This window comes from Pectinophora gossypiella, chromosome 3, assembly GCF_024362695.1.
Source record: "Pectinophora gossypiella chromosome 3, ilPecGoss1.1, whole genome shotgun sequence".
NCBI classification, from domain to species: domain Eukaryota; kingdom Metazoa; phylum Arthropoda; class Insecta; order Lepidoptera; family Gelechiidae; genus Pectinophora; species Pectinophora gossypiella.
This window is the reverse complement of record NC_065406.1, coordinates 3,450,135-3,477,106: the sequence shown is the minus strand read 5'-3', so window position 1 is coordinate 3,477,106 and position 26,972 is coordinate 3,450,135. Positions and strand designations below refer to the sequence as shown.

The 26,972-nt window shown below is 37.3% G+C and overlaps 1 protein-coding gene across 1 annotated transcript in view; it reads left to right on the top strand.

Moving 5' to 3' along the window:
* The first annotated feature begins 1,295 nt into the window (after nucleotides 1-1,295).
* The window catches only part of LOC126380868 (protein obstructor-E-like), a 92,353-nt gene continuing 66,676 nt past the window's right edge, over nucleotides 1,296-26,972 (top strand). The window contains exons 1-2 of the mRNA XM_050030453.1: nucleotides 1,296-1,442; nucleotides 23,983-24,037. Of these exons, the coding sequence (XP_049886410.1) occupies nucleotides 24,004-24,037 (34 nt within the window). The 5' untranslated portion in view covers nucleotides 1,296-1,442; nucleotides 23,983-24,003. The remainder of the gene's footprint in view (nucleotides 1,443-23,982; nucleotides 24,038-26,972) is intronic.

The following is a 26,972-nucleotide window of genomic DNA, read 5'->3' as shown; positions in this document are numbered from 1 at the left end:
AACATAATTAAAACAGAGGCTCTCGGACATAACAATATTTTATCTAATTACACCAGCCTTTGTTATCGTATAATTACCGCACAATAAAAAAAACAACATGAATTTTGTGAATGATTTGTTGTTCATTTTACAAGGATTTCCCAGGCTACGTTCCCCAAAAATAATTATAGATGACTCTGTCGAGATTTAACGTGAAAAAATAATTAAACAAAAAACCAAAATAATTGTTGCTTGATATTTGAATCACAGTCATTACATTGTCAATATGTATAGAATTATGTTGCTACCTACATTGCTTCTATTTATTTTGGAAGATGGGTCATCATTTATACCTAAAAACAATGGTTATTTATTTATTAATGAAATTAGAAGATAAAATGAAGGGAAATCTTTACAGCTACTATATTGTTTTTGAATGATGCCTGGAATGTCCCTCATTTTGTAGAGTTACATTCCGTTAATATCTAGATGTAACATAGAGGTATAAATATAAACAGCTCTACCACAGAACATTGTTTAAGAAAACCAAACATACATACATAAACGTAAGCTTACAACTGTGTCCCAATGGGAAAGTCAGAGGTAAGTTCAACATGATTATTAAGAAAATTGTGTTCACTTTTGCTTACCTGTCATTCTTAATGTTATTTATGGTAAATCTGATAATTTCTTAAAAAGTAGAGTTTGGTCGTGTTTATGAAAACTTACAAGTCTACACGTTCACAAGCTACAAGTTACAAGTACGCGTAAATTACGTTTTTCAAAAAAAAAGTAGAGGAAAAGAAATAAATCTGTGAAATAAATATTGACACTTGTAACATGTAATTTTGCATGTGTAGTTTGGACAAACACATTCTTGTAATAATCAATTTTTTTACAAGAAAATTTCTTGTAATGCGGGGCTTGTAAGTTTTGATAAACAGGGCATTGGTCGCACTTGCGTGGTAAGGCGGAGAAGATGTCATTCTTTGTCTTTAGATGTCTTTTAGACAATATATCTTCATTGTTCTCACACGTCATTTTCCTGTTAGGCGTCCTAGAAACCATTACAATATCACACAGGACAACGGGAACATTTTTAAACTCCGTAGACAAAGGTACAAGCAAGGAATAAGTATGAGAGTCGCCGGCTGCATAACAATTGTCCCATTCAAGCACTCGCAAAGTTCATTGCACACCATATAACCCAGCCAAAATGGAAAGACAGATAATTAATTCATCGCCGATAAATTGTTCGAGGTGTACACTTTTAAGCGGTTAACACTAGCGAAACAAGAGTGGTAAGTGACGTTCACATTCACCTGCGCGAGCGACGATTCCGCAGTCGCACTCCGTATACCGAGCCTAGCGCACTTTCAAAAACGCGTTCGAATTTCAAACTTAATTTTTTAATTTTACAAGTGTGTGTTGCCAGTTTCGGTGATTCGTCTTCTACTTTCCTTGTAAGTTGTTTGTTTTTTTTAATTTATTCTTTCGTTTTTTTCGATACTGGTTATTTTTCACTTAAAAATGACCAAAGGCGACTTTTCCTTATTGAGTTTGATATTCGTACCTGACGGTAAGAAGCCGGTCGGTAAATATCTTGTTAAAAGTTTGTCTTATTTACTACTTAACTCAAACTTTAATTAACACAGAATTTGTTGGAACAACTTAATTTGCAATTTGTTATTTAAATTTCGTTTATTATCATAATTGTTTAAAAAAATTATAAAAGTAGAATAAGCGAAAGTGGTGTGTCAAACAGGATCGTATCTAGCATCTACGAGTATAATTCTTTTTTAACAGTGTTTATTAGTTCTCAGTATATTTTTTTTTAACATAAAATATTCTATTTGTTTGTACAAAAAACCTTTTGCTGTTGAACATTTTTCAACTTGTAAGAGTTTTCTGGCCTCAAATAAGTATTTTAACTCCATTTCGTAATTATAAATTACTAACTGATAACTATCAGTTATAATTATAATTTATGAATGCGTAAAATTATCTATAATTATAACTATTATTGAGCACAACAATAATTTACAAATGGACTAATAAAACTGCATTCTTTGGCATAAATTACGTGCTACAAAAAACCTGTTACATTTTTGTTACATATTCCATCACACATAACATGTAATTTGTAACATAACACTTCACCTATTTGACACAACCATCAATTTGACAAAAACACACGGATCATTAGGGGAAGGCCGGGCATAGTGGATACCTTAAGGTATTTAAGGTTATAGCAGAAAAGGTTTACAATACAAAAACAAAATAATTATCACAAATTAGTCTTTATTTATTGCTCTTACGAATACCAACATCAGTAACCAAGAATATTTAAACAATAATCAACTGCAGTTAAAATAAAAAAAAATACGATTGTATTCGCTTTGCCCGGTACCCCGGGTAAAGCGGATACAGCACTTGGGCAAAGTGAATACTCATAATCAGTCTCTGAAAATATAGAAATAACTTTGATAAACTGAAACGATAACTTTTATTGACCATAAAATTATAAAATTAAGATTGGCAATTGTCACAGGTATACCCTTAAGTGCCATCAAAAGTAGAACAATTTTCGTGACACCATTGTTGACAAATGTCACATCGAATCCAATTTTCAATTAGTTTACCGTCTTCTTTTATATATATTTTCCTAATCTTCGGTGAAAACAGTTTTTTTTTATATTTATTCGTCATCTGAAACAAGTAAAAGACCTTTTTAGATAATAAGTCATCAGTGGATATGGTATCCACTTTGCCCTACTCACTTTGCCCCACTAGGTAAATTTTGAGGTTAACACATTTCATGCAAAAACGAATAATTCTGACTTTCTGTTAAATATACCATAAAAACCTATTTTGGTATGCTACTGAATTAAGACATTCCTAAGAATCAAGAACTAGCAATATAGGAGAATTAATCAATGTACTTACCGCGTAAAATCAATCTTTTATTTACGAAAACATAAATCTCCACTCCGCGGACGGGACACGACGCGACCCCTCGGTTCGATGTTTGCCGCGTATTAAACCAAGATGGCCCGACGTAATAGTAGTGGTGTGTTGAATTAACATCTAATATTTTAGGAGTAGTGGGGAGTATTCGCTTTGCCCGGGGTATTCACTTTGCCCAGCCTTCCCCTACCCTCCTTTTCGACGCGGTCGGGCAAAAAGCAGTGTACCTATTCTCACGAGCCGTGTGCGCGCATATGTTATGTCATCTTAAGAGCTGATAGTGAAAGTCGTATAGTAGGTTCGATGCTAAGTAGCTCCAAGTCATACTTAGGTTTAGGTAGTGTTTAGATAAAGGAAGTAATTCACTTCAGGACCCAGATACCGACCACGCCGGCGTGGTCGACGTTTTCCCTCATTCAGCGCTTATCGCTATTAGCCCACTAGGGTCCATTAAGTCTTTCTATTGTAATCTTCTCAGACGACGAGGTTCGCGCCCAACTGAGCATACTAAGGCCTGAAATTACCGGGTGAGAACCCTCGCGGTCCCCATTTGTCCGGCCAATTAATGCCATTTGAGGCAAATCTCCAATAAGTCACATGAAAAAAACCTGACCTGTGGCCCATTGGGGGTCACGACTACGGAAAAATCACGCTCTAAAAAGTATAAAACAAGAAAAGATCTACAGCAGGATTTTTCCGTAGTCAGATTTTAGTTTTTAAACTTATATATGTTCATTAATTTACATAATTATCCTATCACTCAAAAGTTGTCTGGAGGAAATTGCTGCCTTAGCAATAAGGCCATCTTTATAAGATTTTCTTTTTTAGTTCTGTGTTGTGTGAACATTTGTATGTTTTATTGAAAAAAAATAAATAAAACAATTTCACAAACCATGCATCTTGCAGCGTGAATAAATCCAACGTTTCAAAGATACAAGAGAGTTACAACATTTCGTGAAATTCTTTGTTTTCAACAAAAGGCTGAGAATTAACAAGAATCTATTCAAAGACGGAGAAATACGATTACTTTTAGTTTACGAATACACAGATAAAGTTGACTTAGGATGTTTATCAAAAGAGTCCTTTCCAATCCAAAGTAAAGACGGCAAACGTGACTTTAACTTACATAAAGCTCACGCCCGTGGCCTCCGTGGTACAGCGGTTGAGCGTTGGGCTCACGATCAGGAGGTCCCGGGTTCGACTCCCGGTGGGGACATATCACAAAAAGCACTTCGTGATCCCTAGTTTAGTTAGGACATTACAGGCTGATCACCTGATTGTCCATAAGTTGATCCGTGCTTCGGAAGGCAGGTTAAGCCGTTGGTCCCGGTTACTACTTACTGATGCAAGAAAGTAGTCGTTACATAAGCCATGTCAGGGGGGGGCCTTTCTCAATAATGACTGACACCAGGGTTGATGAGGTTGGGAATTCACCTCACAATCCAAACGATAGAAGAAGAAGCTCACGCTCGTAAGACCTAATGTAATGGGTAGAGTTGCAAATAATCAAAAGAGAACTTGCAGCCACTGTTGATACCAAGTACTTTTTTTTCGATTTGCCCATTCGGGCAGGCAAAGAGAACATAGCCCATACACCCTGTGATACCAAGTACTAAGATGGTGAGTTGTCTACATATAATAAAGAACAATACTATATGTAGAACGGTAGAGTCGTGGTAGCCCAGGTGGTTTCTACCACCTCTCACTTTGAGGTCGCAGGTTCGAATTCAGAACAAAACAATGACTGTCGAATTTGTTTTCGAATTCATGTTTGGATCGTAATAAATGATTATCATGTGCTCAGCGGTGAAGGAAAACATCGTGAGGAAACCCACATTCCCGAGAAATGCATTTTCGGAGGTATGTGACTTAACCTGTATTGAGCTGGTTTTCCCTTCGTAGGTTGGAAGGTCAGACAGGCAGTCGCTTTTGTAATAAACCGGGCCTGTCAAATCTTCAGGTTAGGTAAGCGGACCCTGTGAAAACGGGATAATGCTAGGGAGATGGTGACTACATGTAGAACGGTAATTCTCCACCCCCACCAATTCATATCGGGCTAGCTTTACCTCACCTCCTCTGGGTCTAACTTTAAAGATAAGGATAAGGATAAAGGACAAAATCCCTCTTGTCGGTTTTAGCGACATGCCCGGGAAGATACACAATACATGTTGTTACCTACAGCAAAGAAGTAAAAAAGGAGGGTAATGTTTTGCATAATGCAACACATTCGCATGCATAGAATACATTAAAACAATTGTACTGGAATTCAATATTAGCAAACACCTATAAATATTACACCGATTACACTACGGATTATCATATGGTTTCGTATGTTAAATAACCCGTTTCTATGTCCGTGCGAAGTTTTTATGACTTTAATCTAGTTTTTTCATTGTTTAAACTGGTATAGTCATAAGCAATATCATGTACTTTAGAACCCTGTCGCGCTGTCATATTTGACATTTAATGAGACTTACGGTTTAATTTGTTATAAAAGTTAATGTGACATGGTTTCAAAGTTTATACATATTACTACTCGTGACCGTACATGCATCGCGGTTTTTAAAACGAACTGTCTATCAAAGAGTTCTTTTTTTTTATTTTTTAAAAAGAAAAAGTAAAAAGAAAAAATGTTTTAAGTTTCTCGTACTCCTTTGTTTTGTTGCGGGCTTCATCTGACCAGGCTGTATGGCTATGTCCTATTGCCTGCTCCTTTTCGGGGCAAATTTAACAAAAAAAAATAATGTCTATGGACGACGGCATGAGGGACTTGCCAGACTAAATTCCTCAAAAAATGTATAGATAGAATGTATAGATATAAAAAAAACGGAACTTTTAAAGCTACTTTTTGACATAACTGTACTGCAAATGGAAATCCATAGTCTCTGCTTACCCCGGCGGGAATGTATGTTATAGTCTTGTCAACATTTTCTCAACAATCCATCCAACGTTATAAAACTGGGACCTGACATAATCGCGTTTAAAAAACATTACATGCATCCTCCTTTGCGTCGCAGTCGGGTAAGCAACAATGAATGAAATCTGCCGGTGATAGCACGTAATAGCTAGGAATGTCTAGAAACTCAACGTTTTTGCGATAAATCTCGCTGCTAACGTGAATTGACGACAGAGTCTAAGCTAGGTGAATACACATTACTTATATTCTATATAACATAAAAGTATTTTAAAACCAAATACACTAGCACGCAGTCTTAGTGGTTACTTTTAAGAATAAAATATATCATGTCCTTATTCAAATGTCGAGCCGTGGTAGCCCGGTTGGTAGAACGCTTGCCTCTCACTTTGAGGTAGCAGGTTCGAAGCCAACACACGCCTAAACCAATGATTGTCTAATTTGTTTTCGAATTCATGTTTAGATCATTAATTATTAACACGTGCTCAGCAGTGAAGGAAAACATCGTGAGGAAACCCACATTCCCGAGAAATGCATTTCCGGAGGTATAAGGTCAGACAGGCAGTCGCTTCTGTAAAAAGCCAGACCTGTGAAATCTTCAGGTTAGGTAAGCGGACCCTGTGGATAACAGGATTATCCCTAGCATCATATCCCATTCATCATTCTTCATCATCTTCTGATGATGATGTAATAAAAAAGTACTTACCTATTGGAGTTTTTGACGATTTTTTACGCTGCTTTTCCGTTCATCCTTACACGTTCCGAGACATTGGTTTATTGGATAAAACTAAAAATAGTTCCCGCAAACATTGAATAAGAAAAAGTCGGGAAAATGTTTGTTTTGACTTGATTTGATTTCTTTGAAATACTTGCTGTACTTATATATAGAAAATAGTTCACGTAACGCTTTCGTTCATAAAAGTATTAAGAAAATAGGGTTTCATCTAAAATACTTAACTAATCTATAGAAAACGGAATTGTCAAAAAAATATCCAGAATAAAATAAGAACAAGAATGTATATCTCATTCAAGTAAAGAACGATTTTGAAAATCGATTAAAATGAGTCTCAATGTTCACAATGAAATAAGTAATTTTCCAATTTTAAAAAGATTAGATACGTCGCTTTCTACTTACCTATAATCTAAAGTCCGGAACAGCTGCCGCATTTCCGCTTCCGACGAGCTGACGCGTTTGAGTTTCACTTTTACAGATGTGAAGGAGAATAAATGAGGGAAGGCCTGTGCCCAGCAGTGGACGCATGTGGGCTGCTTAGGTTACTTTCTCTGTCTATATTTAAGAGCTGCGCTCTTGTCGGTGTAGTAATCGCCATTCCTCTCTTCTTTCCGCCAAATCTCTCGTCTGCCGGAACGCAGATCTCGACCAGACACAATGTAAAATTTATTGTATCTGGTATCTCGGCAGATATGAGGTTAATGTTATCTGCGGCAAATCTACAATAAGTCACATCTAGGGTATAAACAAAATACCTACTATCAAAAAGGTTCATGTATACTTGAGTGTCCTATCTCGCTAGGACAAGGTCGCTCCACCAACAAAACGTATGCAGTTGTGTAAATGCTACTTCAGCAGATGCCTTGTTGGTAGGCTGGTTAAGCCAATGGTATGGTATGGTAGTAGGCTCTATTTTCCACATTTAGACACATGGATGGCCCATTATGCGTGCAATAACCCTTGGGTACACAAGCCAACCTAGCTCCTTCCAGAAGCTCAGAAGCCTGATGGGGCGTTCGCAGTCTTCGCGAAGCGACCTTGTTGGCTGTAGGAATTTATCCGGTTCGACTATGAGAAAATTGTCCGGTAGACACAGTATATCTACTCGATGATTTATCACTTAGGATGCACAGACCTCCCCTCGAGCAACCGGAAAGGGTATAGATGATACTCCACCACGCTGCTCTACTGCGGCTCGGAGGAAGTGATTATGAAAAAAATGTCTGCTTAAAAACTATAAAATACTAGTTAGTTCTATCTATAACACTGAAGCTTCTGTATCGGGTGAGGTATCGGGCCTTCAGCGCTCCCCATTTGTCCGGCCAAGTAGTTAATGCCACCTTCGGCAAATCTACAATAAGTCACGTCAAAAAAAAACTGTAGCTTCACCCCTAAACATCCAGGTAGAAAACATCGCAATCACTTATCACTTCCCACCCCGTAATAAATCGAGAGCTGATAGGCTGTTTGCCCAGTGATCTAGTGTTATGGCTCAATTTCATTGGTGCGTGAGATTTCCTAAACGCATGCCATAGGGCCCGCATTCGGGGAACTATGTATATTCACTGGTCATTAGCCCGCATGCAAGGGGTTTCCCGCATGCTGTATTATCGACCGAGTTATCGACCAATGAAATTGAGCTTTTGCTTACGAAGGAAAAGGTGTCTTTTAGAAAATGTACTTTCAAATCCAAGGTCCAAGTAGGTAAGTATCGACTCATTCTTACATTCTCACGTTACAAATGCGAAAGTGTGTGTGACTGTCTATTAGTTTGTCCGTCTTTCACGTCAAAACGGAGCAACGAACTGACGCGATTTTTAAGTGGAGATAGTAGAAGGGATGGAGAATGACATAAGCTATTTTTTGTCTCTTCCTGATCCCCAAGTTCCCTAAAATGGGGGGTGAAAGTTTGTATGGAGGATTCCGCATTTTTCAAGGTAGAAAGCTAAAAATTGGTATACGGACTATTTGTAACTAACAAAAAAAGTAGTGCAATTTTTTTTTGGAAATCTACCCCCAACCCATTCAAAGAGGGGGTGTAATTTATATGGCTTTTCGCAGTTATCAAGGTAGGAAGCTAAACATTGGTACTTTAGGAAAGGGGGACCGTGTTACCCCGAATTTAACGCGAGCGAAGCCGCGGGCAAAACCTAATACGATGAAACTATTTTATAATCGATAGAATCGATAATATCGTGTTTATTTACATATTCACAGAGATGCAGAGTTGTATGTTATGACAGTAATGTCATTGACAGAATCGGTACTTTTGTCAAACACAGTAGTACCATTTTATTTAAGTTTGACAGTTTTCAATATTATATCTTTAATAAAGTTACGCACTTATTTTATTTTAATACGAGGTATACACACTATACAAATATTCAATGCTTGTTCTGCTTATAAATTAAATTTTAATAGATAGTTTACTATCAAACAAGTTATCGCGCCCACGTCTTCATTAATATTTCGATGATGAATATTGTTACATTATTCAACAAAGCTTCAATATTAATAACGGATCAAAAATGAATTTATGTTTATCTTACTGGAAATACGTTTAAATATTCAATTCTGTTTTATCGTAGCTTCATATATTTTTTTAGTATAAAACTTATTTTTTTTTTAGTATAACACTTCATGTGGTCGTATGGGTTGTGAGGTGGATTACCAACCCCATCAACCCTGGTGTCAGGGTTACTATTGAACCGCCAAAGGCCTCTGACATGGCTCATGTAACGACTACTAACTTGCATCAGTAAGTAGTAACCGGGATCAACGGCTTAACGTGCCTTCCGAAGCACGGGTCATCTTCCTTTCGGACAATCAGGTGATCGGCCTGTAAAGTCCTAACGAACCTAGGGATCACAAAGTGATTTTCGTGATATGTCCCCACTGGGATTTAAACCCGGGACCTGGAGGTCAGGATCGTGAGCCGAACGTTCAAACCACTGGACCACGAATACCGTTGCTTATATAACTTATTTTCACAATAAAACGTCGAGAATAGGGCCTTCAAAGGTCTTTGAAAGCTTACCTATTACCAATGAAACTATGTCATCGTTGTTTGATATTAATTTCCTATTTGCATTCTAAGACGATCCAGAATGCTTCCCCTGTCGCCGTTAAGATTATCCATGTATTAGCATCTCCACGAAAGTTGTCGTCATGCGCTTTCAAGTTAAGATTATGCATTGTCGACGATCACGATACGGTAACGAGTACGAATACACTTTGAAACCATGTCACACATTAACTTTTTTGACAAATTAAACCGTAAGTCGCATTCAATGTCAAATATGATAGTGCGACAAGGTTCTAAAGTGGGTACATGATATTGCTCAAGACTGTACACTATACACGTGCTGCATAACGCGTAAGTGCGAGTGAGACGCAGTATGCACGCTCTCCATCTTACTCCTTAGCAGCTTACGGACATTAAAGGTGCCTTTTCACCAGAAATGTGCTATGCAGTTATGCTGCGAAGATGTATAAGCTGCGCTACAAAACTATGTGTCCCTTTCCACCAATACTAAGCTATGTAGCTGTGCGAGGAAGATGCGCCGCAAAGTAGCTGTGTGGGCATACTGTAGGTACTCTGCTCGGAACATAGCTAAAGTACGCATCCACAGCACGCATCCACAGCACGCATCCATAGCACGCATCCATAGCTCGCATCCATAGCACACGCATCTATAGCACGCATCCTTCCATATAAAAAACATATCTTAGTTGAATCCGTTTCCACCGGTGCTATGCTATGTGCACCAATGAATATGATTGGTGGATATCAAACGCATCCGTAGCATCGTAGCATAGCACATCTCTGGTGTAAAGGCACCCTAGGACTCAGACGCAGAGCGTGTGACGGCAGCGCAAGATCCACGCATGTACGGCCCACGCGCCGAAATGTATATATGACCCATTTAAATAACTAACATAGAGTAAGAATAGGGAATTACTAACCATTGTATATGTTAATTTTAATGCAATTTATTTATTTAATTATTATTATTTATTTGTAATGAATTGTATGGACCTAGTTGCCTGAATAAAGAATTTGAATTATTAGATACTATATGATGCGGGGCGGAGGATTATCATTCTATGCGTAGTTTTTTTTTCTATGATCGCGGTGAACGATCTTAGTACGACAGAACTCTAAGGGTGGTATTAATAAACTAATCTCAGCTGAAACTGCCCTCAAGATCATGCTCAAGTCCCTGTTTTTATATAAGAACTGTCGCATTGACATGATGTTGAGCGCAGTTTCGAAGCTGAGATTAGTTTATTAATACCACCCTAAATTCATAATGCATACGGGAGATAGAGGTACAGACAATCAGAGGACAACCTACAGACGATTCTGAGCCGTATTATTACTATAGGTACTTATTTTTTAAAACGTTAGCAGTACAGTCATGAATAATATAATGTACCCAGTTTAGAACTCTGTCGCACTAACATATTTGACATTTAGTAAAACTTACAGTTCAGTTTGTCAAAAAAGTGAATGTGACATGGTACCAAAGTGTATACATATTTCTCGTGACCGTACACAGAAAGATATATACAGGGTGTTAGTGACATCGTAACGAATACTGAGGGGGATGATTCTGAGTTAATATCAAGTGGAATTTCCGGTCGGAAAATTCATGAAAATGTTTGTTTTTTTTTATTATTTTCAGTTCCATATTTTTGCGACGGAAAATTGCACATGGTATCACTTAGAATCGTGGTCTGAATCATCCCTCAAAGTTTTCGTTACGATGTCACTAGCAGCCTGTATAATTAGATTTGTCAAATGAAACGATATCTTCGTTCAAGCATATATCGTTGATCAAAATAAACCCGAAATTAAGCAGTATAGCCTCTTGACCCTAACGAAAATTGTTTTTCTCTCGACAGTACAAATATCGTATTCTTCGGGTCCATTTCATTCTCATTTAACTGCCTATTGGAGTCCCAACAAAGACCTAAGGGCCCTGGATGAATAAAACGCTCCGCACAATAGAAACTGTCGACGCATTCTGATGAAAACCGGAGCCTGAAAAGGTCTGAAAATGTCTATAGCGTTAGTATCGATTACACATTAATATATAAAAATACAAGTTTAAAAACTAAAACCCGACTACGGAAAAATCACGTTGTAAAATGCATGAAATAAGAAAATAGGTAGGTCCACCTTGTAAGGACGACCGACCGACGAAGACCGACGATCTGGTGAAGGTCGCGGGAAGCCGCTGGATGCGGGCAGCGCAGGACCGATCGTCGCGGAGATCTTTGGGGGAGGCCTATGCCCAACAGTGGGCGTCGTACGGCTGATGAAGAAAATAGGTGTAAGGCCGGGTTTCCACTGACGAGGAGATGGGCGGAGAAGAGCGGAGATGTGCGAATTTGACCAATCACAGCGTTCGAGAGAGCGAAAAACGAAGACGCTCTGTCACTCTCTCCCTCACGGTGATTGGTCGATTCCTGCACATCTCCGCGCAGCTTCGCGTGAATGGAAACGCAGCCTAAGTATTCAATCAATCAGTCAATCAATCAATAATACTTTATTGCACAACAACATATATAAAGGACATAAACATACGAATAAAACATAAGCACAATAGGCGGCCTTATTGTTAAACAGCAATAATAATATTCCTCTAAAATTCTTCTAATAATGATGTTTAGGTTATAGCCGTGGTCGTATGTCGTGGCAAGCAAACTCTTAAATCAGGTTGGCGTACAACCACGGGTATCTTCTAAACATCACTATTCGGAAGTAAGTATTTCAGAGTAATATACCTGTTTATTAAGATAACCTGCTTCCGATACGTGTTTTATGCAAGAATTGGAAATATAAAACCTATCCGGAACATATCTGAGCAGTCATGTTATCAATTCGACAAGAGAAAATACAAGAATACCCGCAAGTAAAAGTTAGTAATATGTACATATTTGAAATGAGCATATTAAGCCCTTTATTTTGACACCCAACATACTACCATTCGAAAAAAAACTTTTTTCGTCCTGTCTTTATGTCCTCTAGAGGGCGCCATATTGAATTTGACGTGACGTTTATAGTTTGTAACCACCGATCAATCAAGACGCTTCTAGTGACACCCCATCTGTTAAATTCTGACAAGTTGTTTTGAAGTTAGGGTAGAACAGATGTGCATACACACATACATACATATATACCTCTATGTAGAATTACGTTCCTACCTATATTATTATTAGGAAAATCCCAGTTGATATTAACTCATAATCATGAGCTGAATCATCCCCCTCAGTATTCGGTACTGAGTTACTAACACTCTGTATAGCCTCTGGTCTGCTGGGGGCAGAAAATAAATACATTCACATTACTAGACATTGTTGCAGACAACATAAAATACAAATAATGATCGTATTTCACTCGTAAATACACACAATAACGGAAAGTATGCAAATGTTTTATGCATAATAAAAGTTTTATACCAACATATCTGTCCTTAAGGAGGTAAATCATCTCTGAAACGTAGGTTTATTGAGTTCCATAACAATTTATTGATTGTAGAATCCTCTTAAATGTTTCTCCACGTGCAGTGTTACAATTTAGTCAATATTCAGTCATCATACAGCACAATTAAAACACATAATAACGGGTTCTTACCGCGTTATTATCAGGGATCACTCCCGTGATCACGGCACTTGCAGTATTGAAATATCGGAAGTCTCATATCCCTGATAATATCGCGGTAAAAACCCGGTATTATGTGTTTTAATTATGATAATGGACCCCGATTCCTGCAGACAACTACTTACTAATTTTATTTTAAGTTACACCCGTCATTTTCCTAATCGCCGGAAAGGAAAGGGACGTATGATTGACAGGTGTTAATTTTAAAAAGAAATTAATAAACCGTCCGAATCAAATAGAGATATCGCTGGCGTGCAACCCGTTTGAAGTGTGCTGTCAACATAATTCTATCGGGTGATTGGTCAATGTAAAATTTTAGAGGGTTGTTTCAGATTTGTGGCTAAAATTGATGTGTGTTCAACTCGTGCTTACGCGTACGTATATGTAGGAATAATTCGGTCAAGTGCCAAAAAAGCGTGCAGATTGGTCGCTTGTCGATCGTTGAAAACAATTTTGTTACTGTACGAAAATGAATCATAAGTGAAACAGGCTTGACGCCCTGTGCCAATTGCCATGTCTCCAAAAACGAGGCCTAAGGCATCATCATCATCATCTCCCTAGCATTATCCCGAATTCACAGGGTCCGCTTACCTAATCTGAAGATTTGACAGGTCCGGTTTTTTACAGAAGCGACTGTATGTCTGACCTTCCAAGCCGCGAAGGGAAAACCAGCCCTATACAGGTTAGGTCACATGCCTCCGAAAATGCATTTCTCGGGATTGTGGGTTTCCTTACGATGTGTTCCTTCACCGCTGACAAAAACGAGGCTTTAGGAATTTTTACGAAACGGACATTCCGCACCTTTAATGTACTTAAACCTGTAATGTAAAACTACCATCGGATGGTGATATCTTGCCGTGCCGATAATGTCCGTTAAGTCGGTCAGATTCGGATAATTTTTGAGGGCAATTCGCGTTATGCAATGCAATGCCAAAATTGTGGTTCAATCGAGTTGAATGAGCTACGGCATTTTGCTTCTCAATTGACCGAGAAAACTTGTAAGTACATTGTTTTATTATTGAGGTATGTGATTCACTCACGCCCATCGTCACTTGCCGGTTAAACAGAGTAGAGTCACCAAAAGTTAACTTTCAAACACGTTTGGTTTAAGCCCTAAGATGGATTGTGAAGAACGATTATGGCGGGAGATTGCTACCTAGCAATTCTCATAAATTAGAGAAATATAGTTCATTAGTTTATAAAGCGTGCAATTATTATTATTATTGAAGAAAAGCCATATGACACGCAAAAAAAAGAAGGCCAAGTAAAGTTTTGAAAAGTAAATACCTACTTATAGTTGTTCTATCGTGTGGGTTGTGAGGTGAAGTACCAACCTCGTCAACCCTGGTGTCAGGGTTATTATTGAGCCGCCAAAGGCCCCTGACATGGCTACTTATAGTTACGAGTCTAACAAACCCTGAAAGTAATGAAGATCAGTTGTAAGTACGTATCAGACAGAACACTTTTCTTATTGACAAAAATATATCTTTTATCTTCAAAGCACGTTCTTAACCTGATAAAACAACCAAAGTTATGTCATTCCAAATACCAATGACGTCAGAACGACATGTTTAAATTAACAACTCATTGAACTCGCTCCTAGAATACTCAAATACATTGCAGAAATTTTGTGATGCACTGTCTGTGTTGTACGTTGTACCTAAATCGATGACCTCTAAACCTAATAAAGTTATAATTGTCACATCGACGAGTAACATTTTGGCGAAAACCTGTTTGACAATTTAATATACAGAATTTATTTACATCCACATATTAATTCCGATTTCAATTACCTAGACATTGGATTTGATATCTAAATTATTTGAATAGTTATACCTATTTACCAAATAAAAGATGTCCGACAGTGCTTGCTGGTAAAGACAGGCTGAGATTCCTTTTGAATTTCAGCCCTGCAGGCGCGGCTGCAGAGCGCGACTGACCCATCCCCTTAGGCAACGTGGTTCAACTAGTTTGTCCGATCAAATGGACCACTTTTTTTATTTCCTGCTGATCCGATTGAGTGGATAATAAGGAATTATCAACGGATTGTGAGTCTTACTAATCGGACTAATGAGATTTTAATGGTTCGTTTTGTCCCATCAATCTATGTAGATTAGTCTAATTCTGTAAGCGGTGGATTCACGAATAAAATGTAAAAATGTCTATGGTTTTGGTTACTATAAAAAAGGTATTGTTATAGACAAAGAGACTTCCTTCTTAGCATCAAAAATGGATGCATAATTTAATATTTTCTTGTGTTAAAAAGTTAAAAAATTTAAACAATACAAAAAATACAGTGATTTATAAAACTTTTATAATAACATTAAAGGTGTAAAATGTGTAAATATGTGAGAAAACGATAAACCTTTCAAATATTACTTTATGTGGTCGTTTAATTAGAATACCAGCATACCAATCAACAATTATACCTAGAGCGCCACATAATATGTAATAAAAACGATAAATTATCCAACAGTTTTTTTTATTAAGATTATTTGTAAATATTTTATTTTTACAAAATAAAAATGCGATTTTTTTATCTGTGCATTACAAGACTCGAAACACGGGCGGCCATGATTGAGCTTCGTGTGACGTCACATTTCACAAAATAAACAAAATCTATGTGTCAAGTTTCTAGTTATACTGTTTGACAGTTTCTTTGTTTATTGAAATGTGACGTCACTGGGCAAAATGTCACGTGACCAACCGTTCTCACGCGAAATTTGAAATTAATGAAGAAAAATGTGTTTTTTCTATTATAATATAAACTTTTTCGAGAAAATAAAATATTTTATTTTTTAAAATACAAAATATAAAAGCATATCTATGTATTTTTTAAAATACTTATCCGAAAAATTTCAAGCAGCCAATTCACTGCGTGTTGTTAGGCAAGTCTCGAGCGGTGACTACAGTCGTCATTGAAGTGACATAACGTCGAATTTCCAAACGGGTTAAGTAGCAGACATTTGTTGAATACGATTAAGTATCACTGCTATTTCGTTACATACACATAACATAAACATCCTATATACATGCCACTGCTGGGCAAAGGCCTCCCCTCAAACAACCGGAGGGGGTATGGAGCATACTCCACCACGCTGCTTCACTGCGGGTCGGTTTAGGTATTTGGGCTTGTAGCCCGGGACCAATGGCTTAGCGTGCCTTCCGAAGCACGGAGTCAAACCAAACACCAAACAAAGGACAGTCTCACAAAGTGATTTCGACAACGTCCCCATCGGGAATCGAACCCGGACCTTCACATTGTGAGCCCAACACCCGAACCACTAGACCACGGAGGCTGTTATTTCATTAATACGTGAAAAAGTCAGGGCTAAAATTCCACATTGAAGGAATGATCGACTTTCTTCGTTTCTCAAAAAAAATATTGACCTTCGTCAAATATGGATGAAATATACTTACTTAGATGAGATTCGCTTAACCTTCTAATATCAGGGATGACAGACATATCTTTTATCTTTGTTCTTGATAAATAACGACCCTTGTTTACACACAGACACATATACAGTCATCTCCCACTCATTATTATTCTGATCAAAATAAAGAGAAGCAATATAGGTAGCAACACAATTCTATATCATATCTGATCCAAATATCAAGCAACATTTTTTTTATATATATGCCTCTGCCATTACATTCTATTTTTGAATATTTACGTACCCAAGCAATGAGAAAATTGGTTATTGGTGCTAATTCCTGTAAATACCATCTAATTTTATTTTAAGTTATATCTGTCATTTTCTTATCCGCCGAAAAGGAAAGGGACGGGTAATCGACAAGTATAAAATTTATGGAACACACGTCAGTTTTAAGCACAAATCTAAAACAACCGTCTAAAATTTTTACATTGGCCCGACAGAATTAAGTTGACAGCACACGTCAAACGGTTTGCATACCAGCGAGATACCTTTTTGATTCGCCCGGGTTATTCATTCATTTACTCATTCTTCCTAAAATTAAGAGCTGTCAATCATCCGTCCCTTTCATTTTCGGTGGATAAGAAAATGACAGGTATAACTTAAAGTAAAATTAGGAGGTGTCTGCAGGAATCGGCGCCAGTATCACGTTAAATCTGTACAACGCCATCTATATTGTTTTTGAGCAACATAGACCCCCCCCCCCCGGCCCCCTCTCTCTCTCTATTTAAGAGCTGCGCTCTTGTCGGTGGATGAACCGCCATTCCTCTCTTCTTCCCGCCAAAACCTTCACCTCCCGATACGACACGACCTGCACCTTCTCTTTTATTTGTTTCATAAATGTTATCCTAGGTCTACCCCTTCCTCTCTTCCCTTCAATTTTTCCTTCTATAATGTTTGTTATAAATGAATCGTGTCGTATCAGGTGGCCAATCATATTTCCTCTCCGGTTCTCTATAATCTTCAATATGGTTCTCTTTTCTTCAACTCTTTCCAGCACTTTTTTATTTGACACCATTTCAGTCCAGCTTATACCCTCCATCCTTCGCCAACACCACATCTCAAACGCTTCCAACCTCTCTCTGTCTCTCTGTGTCATAGTCCACGTTTCACTTCCATAGAGTGCAATGCTCCAAATATATGATTTAATAAACCGTTTCCTTATTTTTAATGATATGTTTTTGGTTTTCAAAATGTATTTTTTCCTGTTAAATGCTTGTTTGGCTATTGCAATTCTGGCTATTATGTCTTGTGTGCATCTAGAGTCACTATTTACTATACTTCCAAGATATTTGAAACTATCAACTCTTTCTAATATGTTGTCATTCAGTATAACAGGTCTATAGTTTGCTGGATGTTTGGATGTTGTTATTATTTTAGTTTTGCTCGCTTTTATCTTTAATTGAAATTTTTTGATTACAATGTCCATGGTTGTTATCAGATTTTCTAATGCTATTTCATTTTCTGCGAATGCAGCAATGTCACCTGCGAATCTTACAAATTTGATGTTTTCCCCATTGATTTTAACCCCCCCCCCTTCCGAACTTTCCTTGATTTCTTTAATGGCGCACTCTATGAATATGTTGAATATCAACGGTGAAAGGGGACAACCCTGTCTAACTCCTTGTCGTATTCTTGCTATTCCCTTTTCTTCTCCAATCTCAATCACTGCTTCTTGTTCTCTATATAATTCCATTATTATTTTCCGGTCTCTGTAATCCACTCCAATGTCCATAAGTGCTTTCATCATCAATTTCCAGTCCACCTTGTCGAACGCTTTCTCTAAATCTATGAATGCTATATGTGTAAATATATGCAATATGTGTAACCCTAAATCCATTCTTCTATCAATTATCATCCGCAACGCTAGTATACCCTCTCTTGTACCTTTTTGCTGTCTGAACCCATATTGGTCGTCTCCTACCACTTCTTCTGCTTTAGGTCTTAGTCTATTCTGTATTATCTTCAAAAGTATCTTGGCGGCCTGAGAAATAAGACTCAGTGTTCTGTGCTCCTCACATTTGAGGGTGTTCTGTTTTTTAGGTAATGTTACCATTTTGCTCACTTTAAAGTCTTTTGGCACCTTCCCTTCTTTATACATAAGTTGTGTAATTTCGAACAATTCGTCAAGTATTGGTGGGCATACGACGTATTTTATGAGCTCAATATAGATACCATCTACTCCTGCTGCTTTTCTGTTCTGTATACTTTTTATAGCTTCGTCAAATTCCTTTCTTAATATCGTTGGTCCTAACTTATCTTGCTCTACTTCACTTTCTTTCTCAATATTTTCCTCTTGCAGTCCTGCCCCTTCATATAGTCTTTCCATATACCTCTTCCAGCGTTCGACTATGGTTTTGTTTTCTATTTCTATCTGTCCGGCTTCATTTAATATGGCGGTACTCTTAGTTTTATGTCCTCTATCTAGCCTTTTAATGATGCTATATGCTTTATAAATTTTTCCCTTCTTCATATATTTGTCTATCCCCCGCCCCTCGTTCACCTAAAAAGCAACATTACAATTTGAGTGTATTATAATAAAAAATAAAATCGTATTGTCAATAAATTGTCAGCAATATTTCGTTTTAAGGTGAATTGCTTCAAGGCCACATTCTAGATCTTTTGTTTCTAATGTAAAAACACTTATTAAAAGGTCAAAACTTAGGAAAACTACTGACTCTGCTAACATAGTAATCATATTCTGACCATCATATTCTGAATCATATTTTGACCCCCGCTCCGGGTCTTACTTGACCCCCGCTCCGGGTCTTACTTGGCTCAGAGGTTGTCCGTGGCAATCCAGCGCGGTAACGCTACTAGTGTCATGGGCACTTTTGGGCCAGGTTTGACACGGAGTGGGTTCTAGGTTAAATAATTTTAAGTTAGATTATTTGACTTTTTGTATGTTATGGAATAAATTCAGAAATATATTTTATTAATAATCATATTCGTGTCTTCTGATTTTCTTTATCTCTGCCAACCCCATTTTGAATTTCCTGTGTTTCTATATTATTCAGGAAGTCTTTATCTTTCTTCCAGATTTTCAGACACAATGGTTATACAATTTAAAAGCTTTGCGCCTGACCATTGTTATTTATTAATTAATTTGTACACAATAAAACAGACACAAGGAACATACAAAGAAAACAGACCAACACAACAACAACAAGTATTAACACGTTATAAAGTTTACACGACATGCATCTCTCTAAAACGCAGATTACTGGAAGCTTTCCCTCTAAACTTAATTTATTACGTCAATAAACTCATAAAGTGAGTCGTAAAACCTGTGCAAAAAAGTGAAATTTTCCGCAGCTTAAACAAAGGAAAAAATTCTTATCGTATGTTTTATTAACTTGAGCGTGGTAAGCGGACTCAAAACTGCTGTGGTTCCGTATTAATAAATAATATATTATAAAATAAATAAATAAGAAAAAATCTGAATTCAATTCCAATTCAAATTCAAAAATATCTTTATTCAGTAGGTAACATAGTTACACTTTGAATCGTCAATTTTTACATAACGAACGTCTCATCCGCCTAAAACTACTGCAGCTTCTCACAACCTGTAGACGTTCTTAAAAAAATAAAAATATAATAAGGTTGTAGCATAATGGCTGACTTTCTGTATCTCACGATCCGCGACTTTGAATCTTACGTTACATTTATTCAAGTTTTGGACCTAGTATTAAGGAACCCTAAAACTCACCTCTGGTTGTTTTCATCACGGTGCATACCCGAGAAAAATTAAATCCCCTTTATGAAGGCAAACCATTATTTGAAATAAGGGCGTTGAGGTATAATCAAACCGGGACTTTAAAAATTGTAATTTGTCCGTTATTCTATATGGTAACATTATATTTTATTTCTCTCCGTAAAAGGCTGGTAAATTAAATGTTGAACTGGTTTCATATTTTGTTTTGATAATTTTTCATTTCATATATTTTGGGATATCTGGGATGTGCGGAAATCGTATTTCGCATGAGCCGAGGTAAAATACAATTACGTAAAGGGTTATTTTGATAATGATCTCATCAAAAAGTTCATTTACAATAAAAAAAAGTATTGTGGAGGCAAATAAAACATTCAAATTCCGAAAATCTTTCCATCTCTTCTGAACTGAGGAGTGAATGAAACACAGAAGGCGTGACCCTTTCTGACCCTATATAAATTCAATTAATTAAAATGAAGCTTCAAATGACTGTTTTATTTGTGAATAAGAACATTCCTTGAAGAAATTGTTTTAATAATTTCGCAGTTGGTACCTAGAGTATTACCAAAATAACTTTTTTAATACTTGAAAATTACTTTCAGTATTTTAGTGAAATACTTTGAGCGTAGAAGTTCAACAAACGCAATATTAAGTAATGAAATGTTTAAATTCTTGCGAGCTATTTTACGTAGGTGTACGTACATTAATGCTTTATCTTTGTATAGTAACAAATTAATTTTTATCTGTTTTAAGATAAAAAAAAATGGTAGTAGTGTGTGACACTACCTGGGTTCGGAACCCATCGGCTACACGAGGTGTACAGCGAGGTTATTCCTAAAATACAATAGAAAGTGTTATAACATAAACATAAACAGCCTATATATCCGTCCCACTGCTGGGCACAGACCTCCTCTCAATCAACCGGAGGGGGTATGGAGCATATTCCACCACGCTGCTCCACTGCAGGTTGGTGGAGGTATTTTAACGACTAACAGCTGGGTCCACCGGCTTAACGTGCCCTCCGAAGCACGGAATCATCTTATTTTTTAGAATATCAGGTGATTCAGGCAAAGACAAAGGAGGTCTTACAAAGTGATTTCGACAATGTCCCCATCGGGAATCGAAGCCGGACCTCCAGATCGTGAGCCTAACGCTCTCCCCAAAAACGCTCTAAAGTGAATAAAAAAAGTAAAAACGTGTGTGTGTATATATATAACTTTGACATTCAAGATATCATAGAACTAAAATTAACTTAAGTACATCCATCTTTATAACGCAACTTTTCTCACGTCATAGTTGAGTCTCCTGGGAATTCTTCCCTATCTTCATGCAGAAAATAAAATAGAATAGGCACGAGAATGCGAATTCATCCTTCTGCTACACTAAATTTTAAGAGCCTTTATTGTCTTTATTTATAAAATCTAAGTCTGTTTTTGAAATTGTAATCTTATACTTACAGGTAAGTAAGTACTCTTTACCTATTTCACTCAACAACAGGAAGGTTTCTTCAGTCTGAGAAGTCAACATTTTGTTCATTGTGTTTAATTGGGAAGAATACTTTTTTTTGACGTGACTTATTGTAGATTTGACGCAGATGGCATTAACTACTTGGTCGGACAAATGGGGAGCACTGAAGGCTCTCACCCGGTACAACGTTTAAAACAACAGGCCTGAGGGTGCCCAGTTGGGCGCGAACCTCGGCTCAGGGCGTTGTCTGAGACGGAAAATATTTGAAAATGGAGGGTCGATAAGCGCTGATTGAGGGAAATCGTCCACCACGCCGGCGGGGTCGGTATCGGGGTCCTGAAGTGTTTGGTGTCGCAAGCTGATTGGCTGCCTCTATGGCTATAGTAATCGGGTCGTCGGGATCATATGGGAAGAATACTAAAAGTCAAAGATTACTTAGAACTTAATAAGTACCATTTAATGAGCTGCTCTTGACCGATTTGGAATTCATAAACATTACGTCAGAATTTTTGAATTTTGCATAAAGTGTATAATATAAAAATATCATAAAATTATAATTATACTATATAGAAGAAGAAGATTTATACTTTGAACAGTTAAAAAATTAGGCTCGTAATTTATGTGATGTAATTAAAACACGTAAAAGTATATTTATGCCACAAGAGAGTGAAGAGGTTCCTGTTTAAAGGTTAACATACACAACGGAAAATGCTCAAATAACCTTAACCTCTTGTGGCCGAGATTTCCAGACATAATAGTTAACCAATGGAGATCGGATTTTAAAAAGGAAGTTCAACCTTACGACTTTAAAACCAATCTTATCCGCCACCGCATCGTTATCAACAGTCTCAGCCACTGCCTGCGGCCACCGCTTGTAGGTCAACCTGCTACTTTTATTACCAAGTACACTACCAGTAACTAGTACTGGTATAGCCAAATCGACCACGTTACGTCACATGCGCTAATTACGCGCACGTTCGCTTTCGCCGCGAATCTTGCGACAGAGTCATTTTTTTTCCGAGGACGCTCTTCTGATGCAACTCGTGATCTCGTGAGAAACAAGCTCTGCCCTGCGGCGTGGCCTTATTGGCTGATTATAGCCAAGTGTAGCTAAGGGTGTGTATTGTAATGATAAGAATCAAGGCACATCGTTAGGGCTAGTAGTTTTTTTTTTTGTTTCACTGGCCTTTGATTCCCCAACCGGCTGCAGCTGAAAATCAGCGTCACAGTCTAGCTACAGCTAGGCCCTGACATTTGCTGAGCTGAAGCCGTTTCGGCATTAAGTATAATAATTATTAAGTAATTTAATTACCTAAGTATTTTGTTTTTTTTTTTTGACGTGGCTTATTATAGATTTGCCGCAGATGGCATTAACTACTTGGCCGGATAAGTATGTTTTGTTAATTAGTGTTAAGTATGCCGAATAAATATTTTTTCTTTCTTTCTTCTTCTAGTAGGCGCGTTGTTTTAACATCAAACGAATTGTATCATAACATAACGGAAGCTAACATAACGTCTATATCCCTATTGGGATATTCATCGCAGACGCAAGATGAACTAAGTACCAACACCTCACTGAGCAATCTGTTAGACCAACGTCTAACCAACTGTCTTAGTGAAAATTGCACTTATAAAATAAATTAATACATCATTGGTGTAAGCCCGGTAACGGAGTTTGAATCGACGCTTTCAGTTCTTACGAATTATGGCGTGAAAGCTGTCCGTGAACATACCACAGGCTCTCTAGTAGCGCGGTAGCCAGCATTGCTATACTGCACCCTTAACACTTTCAAGAACAGAACGTCTAATGACGTTCCGATTCCAAGGTGTCATATTACCTATTATGAACCATCAATGACCCATGATCTCTGTCCGTGAAAGGGTTAACACGTTCACTGTGTATGAACCACATGTGGGGCACATTTTTTTCTTGCAGTGTGTCTTTATACATAAATTGCAATGTGTTTATCAAAAAAATGGCATTGCACGTGAGGGGTTGATAACTAATTTTCAGTTACACAGTGAACGTGTTAAAGCGCTATAGGCTCGTTTGTCCCAAGCCACTCGAGTAAAAAATATATATGTGATATGTTGTGTTTGTTACAGATTTTGAAAACTACCTACAAAATGTCTGCGGTTCGACGTTGGGCGAGCATTATTGGTGAGTACTTCTATCATTAGTAATTATTTTTAAACAAAAAATGCAGGTGCTTCTACGCAAAGAGATAAAATGTAGCGGCTTCTATTCTATCTCCCCAGCGTTAACTCGTTTTCACATGGTCCGCTTACCTAACCTGAAGATTTGTCAGGTCCGGTTTTTTACAGGAGCGACTGCCGGTCTGACCTTCCAACCCAATACAATACAGGTTAAGTCACATACTTACCTCCGAAATTCATTTCTCGGGAATTTCCTCACGATGTTTTCCTTCATCGCTGAGCACGCGATATACATTTAAGGCGAGGTATTCAAGCAAGGTCGCGTTTTTAAGTTTTTCAAAACCATCTCAGACTAATGAAATATTTTTGCTGTGGCGTGTGTAGCGCTGACGGCAAAAAAAAAGCAAACGAAGTGCAAATTCGCGGGCGGCCTCCAAACCTCACCCCCTAAAATCATGGCTCTCTTTTTCTATTATCAATATATATATCGTTGCCTTACTGTTTTCTTACCTTGTTTTAAGTTTACGCGGTTATCATCATAATTAAAACACATAATAACGGGTAAATTATGGATTTACCTACTCCACTCCAATTTCATCAGTCATCCCGTGATCATCAGTCATCACGTGTAACAGTGTCGAAATATCGGGAGCCTTATATCTCTGCATTAAACGCGGTAGGAACCCGTTATTGTGTGTTTTTTTACCTGTTTGTTCCCACAACCCACACGATGGAAGACTGTTTTCATATTGTTTTCGCCTTATGAAAACACTAAAGCTACGATATCTAGTTGTATAATCGTTACGCATAGCGCTAAAAATTAATTTTAAAGGATAAAATTTAGCTGTATCTATGTATTATATTCGTGCCGCCTGGTTCGTTCGTCGTTGACAAAAAAGATTTCACTCTACGAATAAACTTGAATCTCATCAATATTATTCAGTGACACGAAACTTCCCTGATCAAACATTCCCATAACTTTCTGAGCAAAGGTAATAATATTGTTTATTTTGTGCTTATCAGGTTAAACTCGAAGAACAACTAAGTTACTAATAAGGACTTCATGTTAGATGAAACATTATTAGGTAATTAACCCACTGTAGAGTTACAAAACATAGCATCAGGTGCCTGTTTCATAAAACTAACAATTTTAAATTACAATGACAATTTCATGTACATTGCGGAGTGTGTGATCACAAATATTTTGCAGTTTCAAATTAGCTACGTAATGATCACCAAATTGTCGTTGTAATTTACAATTGTAAGTTTTATGAAACAGACCCAGGGGCCAGGGTGTACGTCTGTATTTTTTTTAAATACGTATCTACAATGAGTGGCTTTTGCACGATGCGTCTACAAACGAACATACAAACTGAAAAGCAAACAAAACAATAAGATTTAGAATATAATAGGTTTTTTTTATTTTTGAAAAATTCACTTGTTATTAACTTAGAATTATGAGCTGAATCACCCCCTTCAGTATTCGTTACGATGTGACACCCCGTACAAGTACAGCGCTGAAATTAATTTTAATGGATAAAATGTAGCTGTATCTAGGTATTATACTCGTGCCGCCTGGTTCGTTCGTCGTTGACATAAAAGATTTCACTCTACATATAAACTTGAATCTCATCAATATTATAATATTATTAGGTAGCCATACAAGTGCGTATGGGTGTTAGTGACACCGTAACGAATACTTATGGGGATGATTAGGACCATTATTCTGAGTCGATATCAAAGTGGAATTTCCTATCGGAAAATTCATAAAAATTTTAGTGTTTTTTTTTTAAATCAGTTCCATACTTCTGTGACGGAAAGTTCCACTTGATAATTACTCAGAATCATGGTTTAAATCATCCCTTAAAGTTTCTTTACGATGGCACTAAGATCATGCATTTAAATATGTCTCGTTAAAACTTGCCGAACAAACGTCAATTTAGAGGGACCCTTACGTTTCCGCTTTTTATCGCTTTATAATAGCGTGCAGTGGAATAAAAGCCTAAAGGACAAAGCAATCGCTTTCGCAAACACATGCAAGTTTGATGAGCAAACTTGGAAAGTACCAAAATATACATTCAACATAATTACATTACGAATAAACCCGTTAGACTAACTGAAAGCTCAGTGAGGTGTGGGTACTTAGGTCATCTAACGATGGATGTCTGACTACCCCAATTCGGACATAGTTGTGAGCTCATGTTATTTTATAAAACTGTAATTCTGACGATATAATTATGTCGCTTTGTCGATTGGTGCTAATATGTGAACCCAAATAAGTCGTGTCAAACAAACTTATCGATTTCGTCAAAATGTATTGAATCAATCGATAATTTTATCACATTGCGCATGTTAGCCCTGCAACAGTACAGTCACTTTAGGACTCTAACATATTTGACATTTAGTGAGACTTACAGTTCAATTTGTCAAAAAAGTTACTGTGACATGGTACCAAAGTGTATACATATTAAGCTCGTGACCGTACCCACTTTAGGACTCTGTCGCACTAACATACTATTTGACATTTAGTGAGACTTACAGTTCAATTTGTCAAAAAAGTTAATGTGACATGGTATCAAAGTGTATACATATTAAGCTCGTGACCGTACCCACTTTAGGACTCTGTCGCACTAACATACTATTTGACATTTAGTGAGACTTACAGTTCAATTTGTCAAAAAAGTCAATGTGACATGGTACCAAAGTGTATACATATTAATTCTCGTGACCGTATCCACTTTAGGTCTCTGCCGCACTAACATATTTGACATTTAGTGAGACTTACAGTTCAATTTGTCAAAAAAGTCAATGTGACATGGTACCAAAGTGTATACATATTAATTCTCGTGACCGTATCCACTTTAGGTCTCTGCCGCACTAACATATTTGACATTTAGTGAGACTTACATTCAAAAGTTAATGTGACATGGTATCAAAGT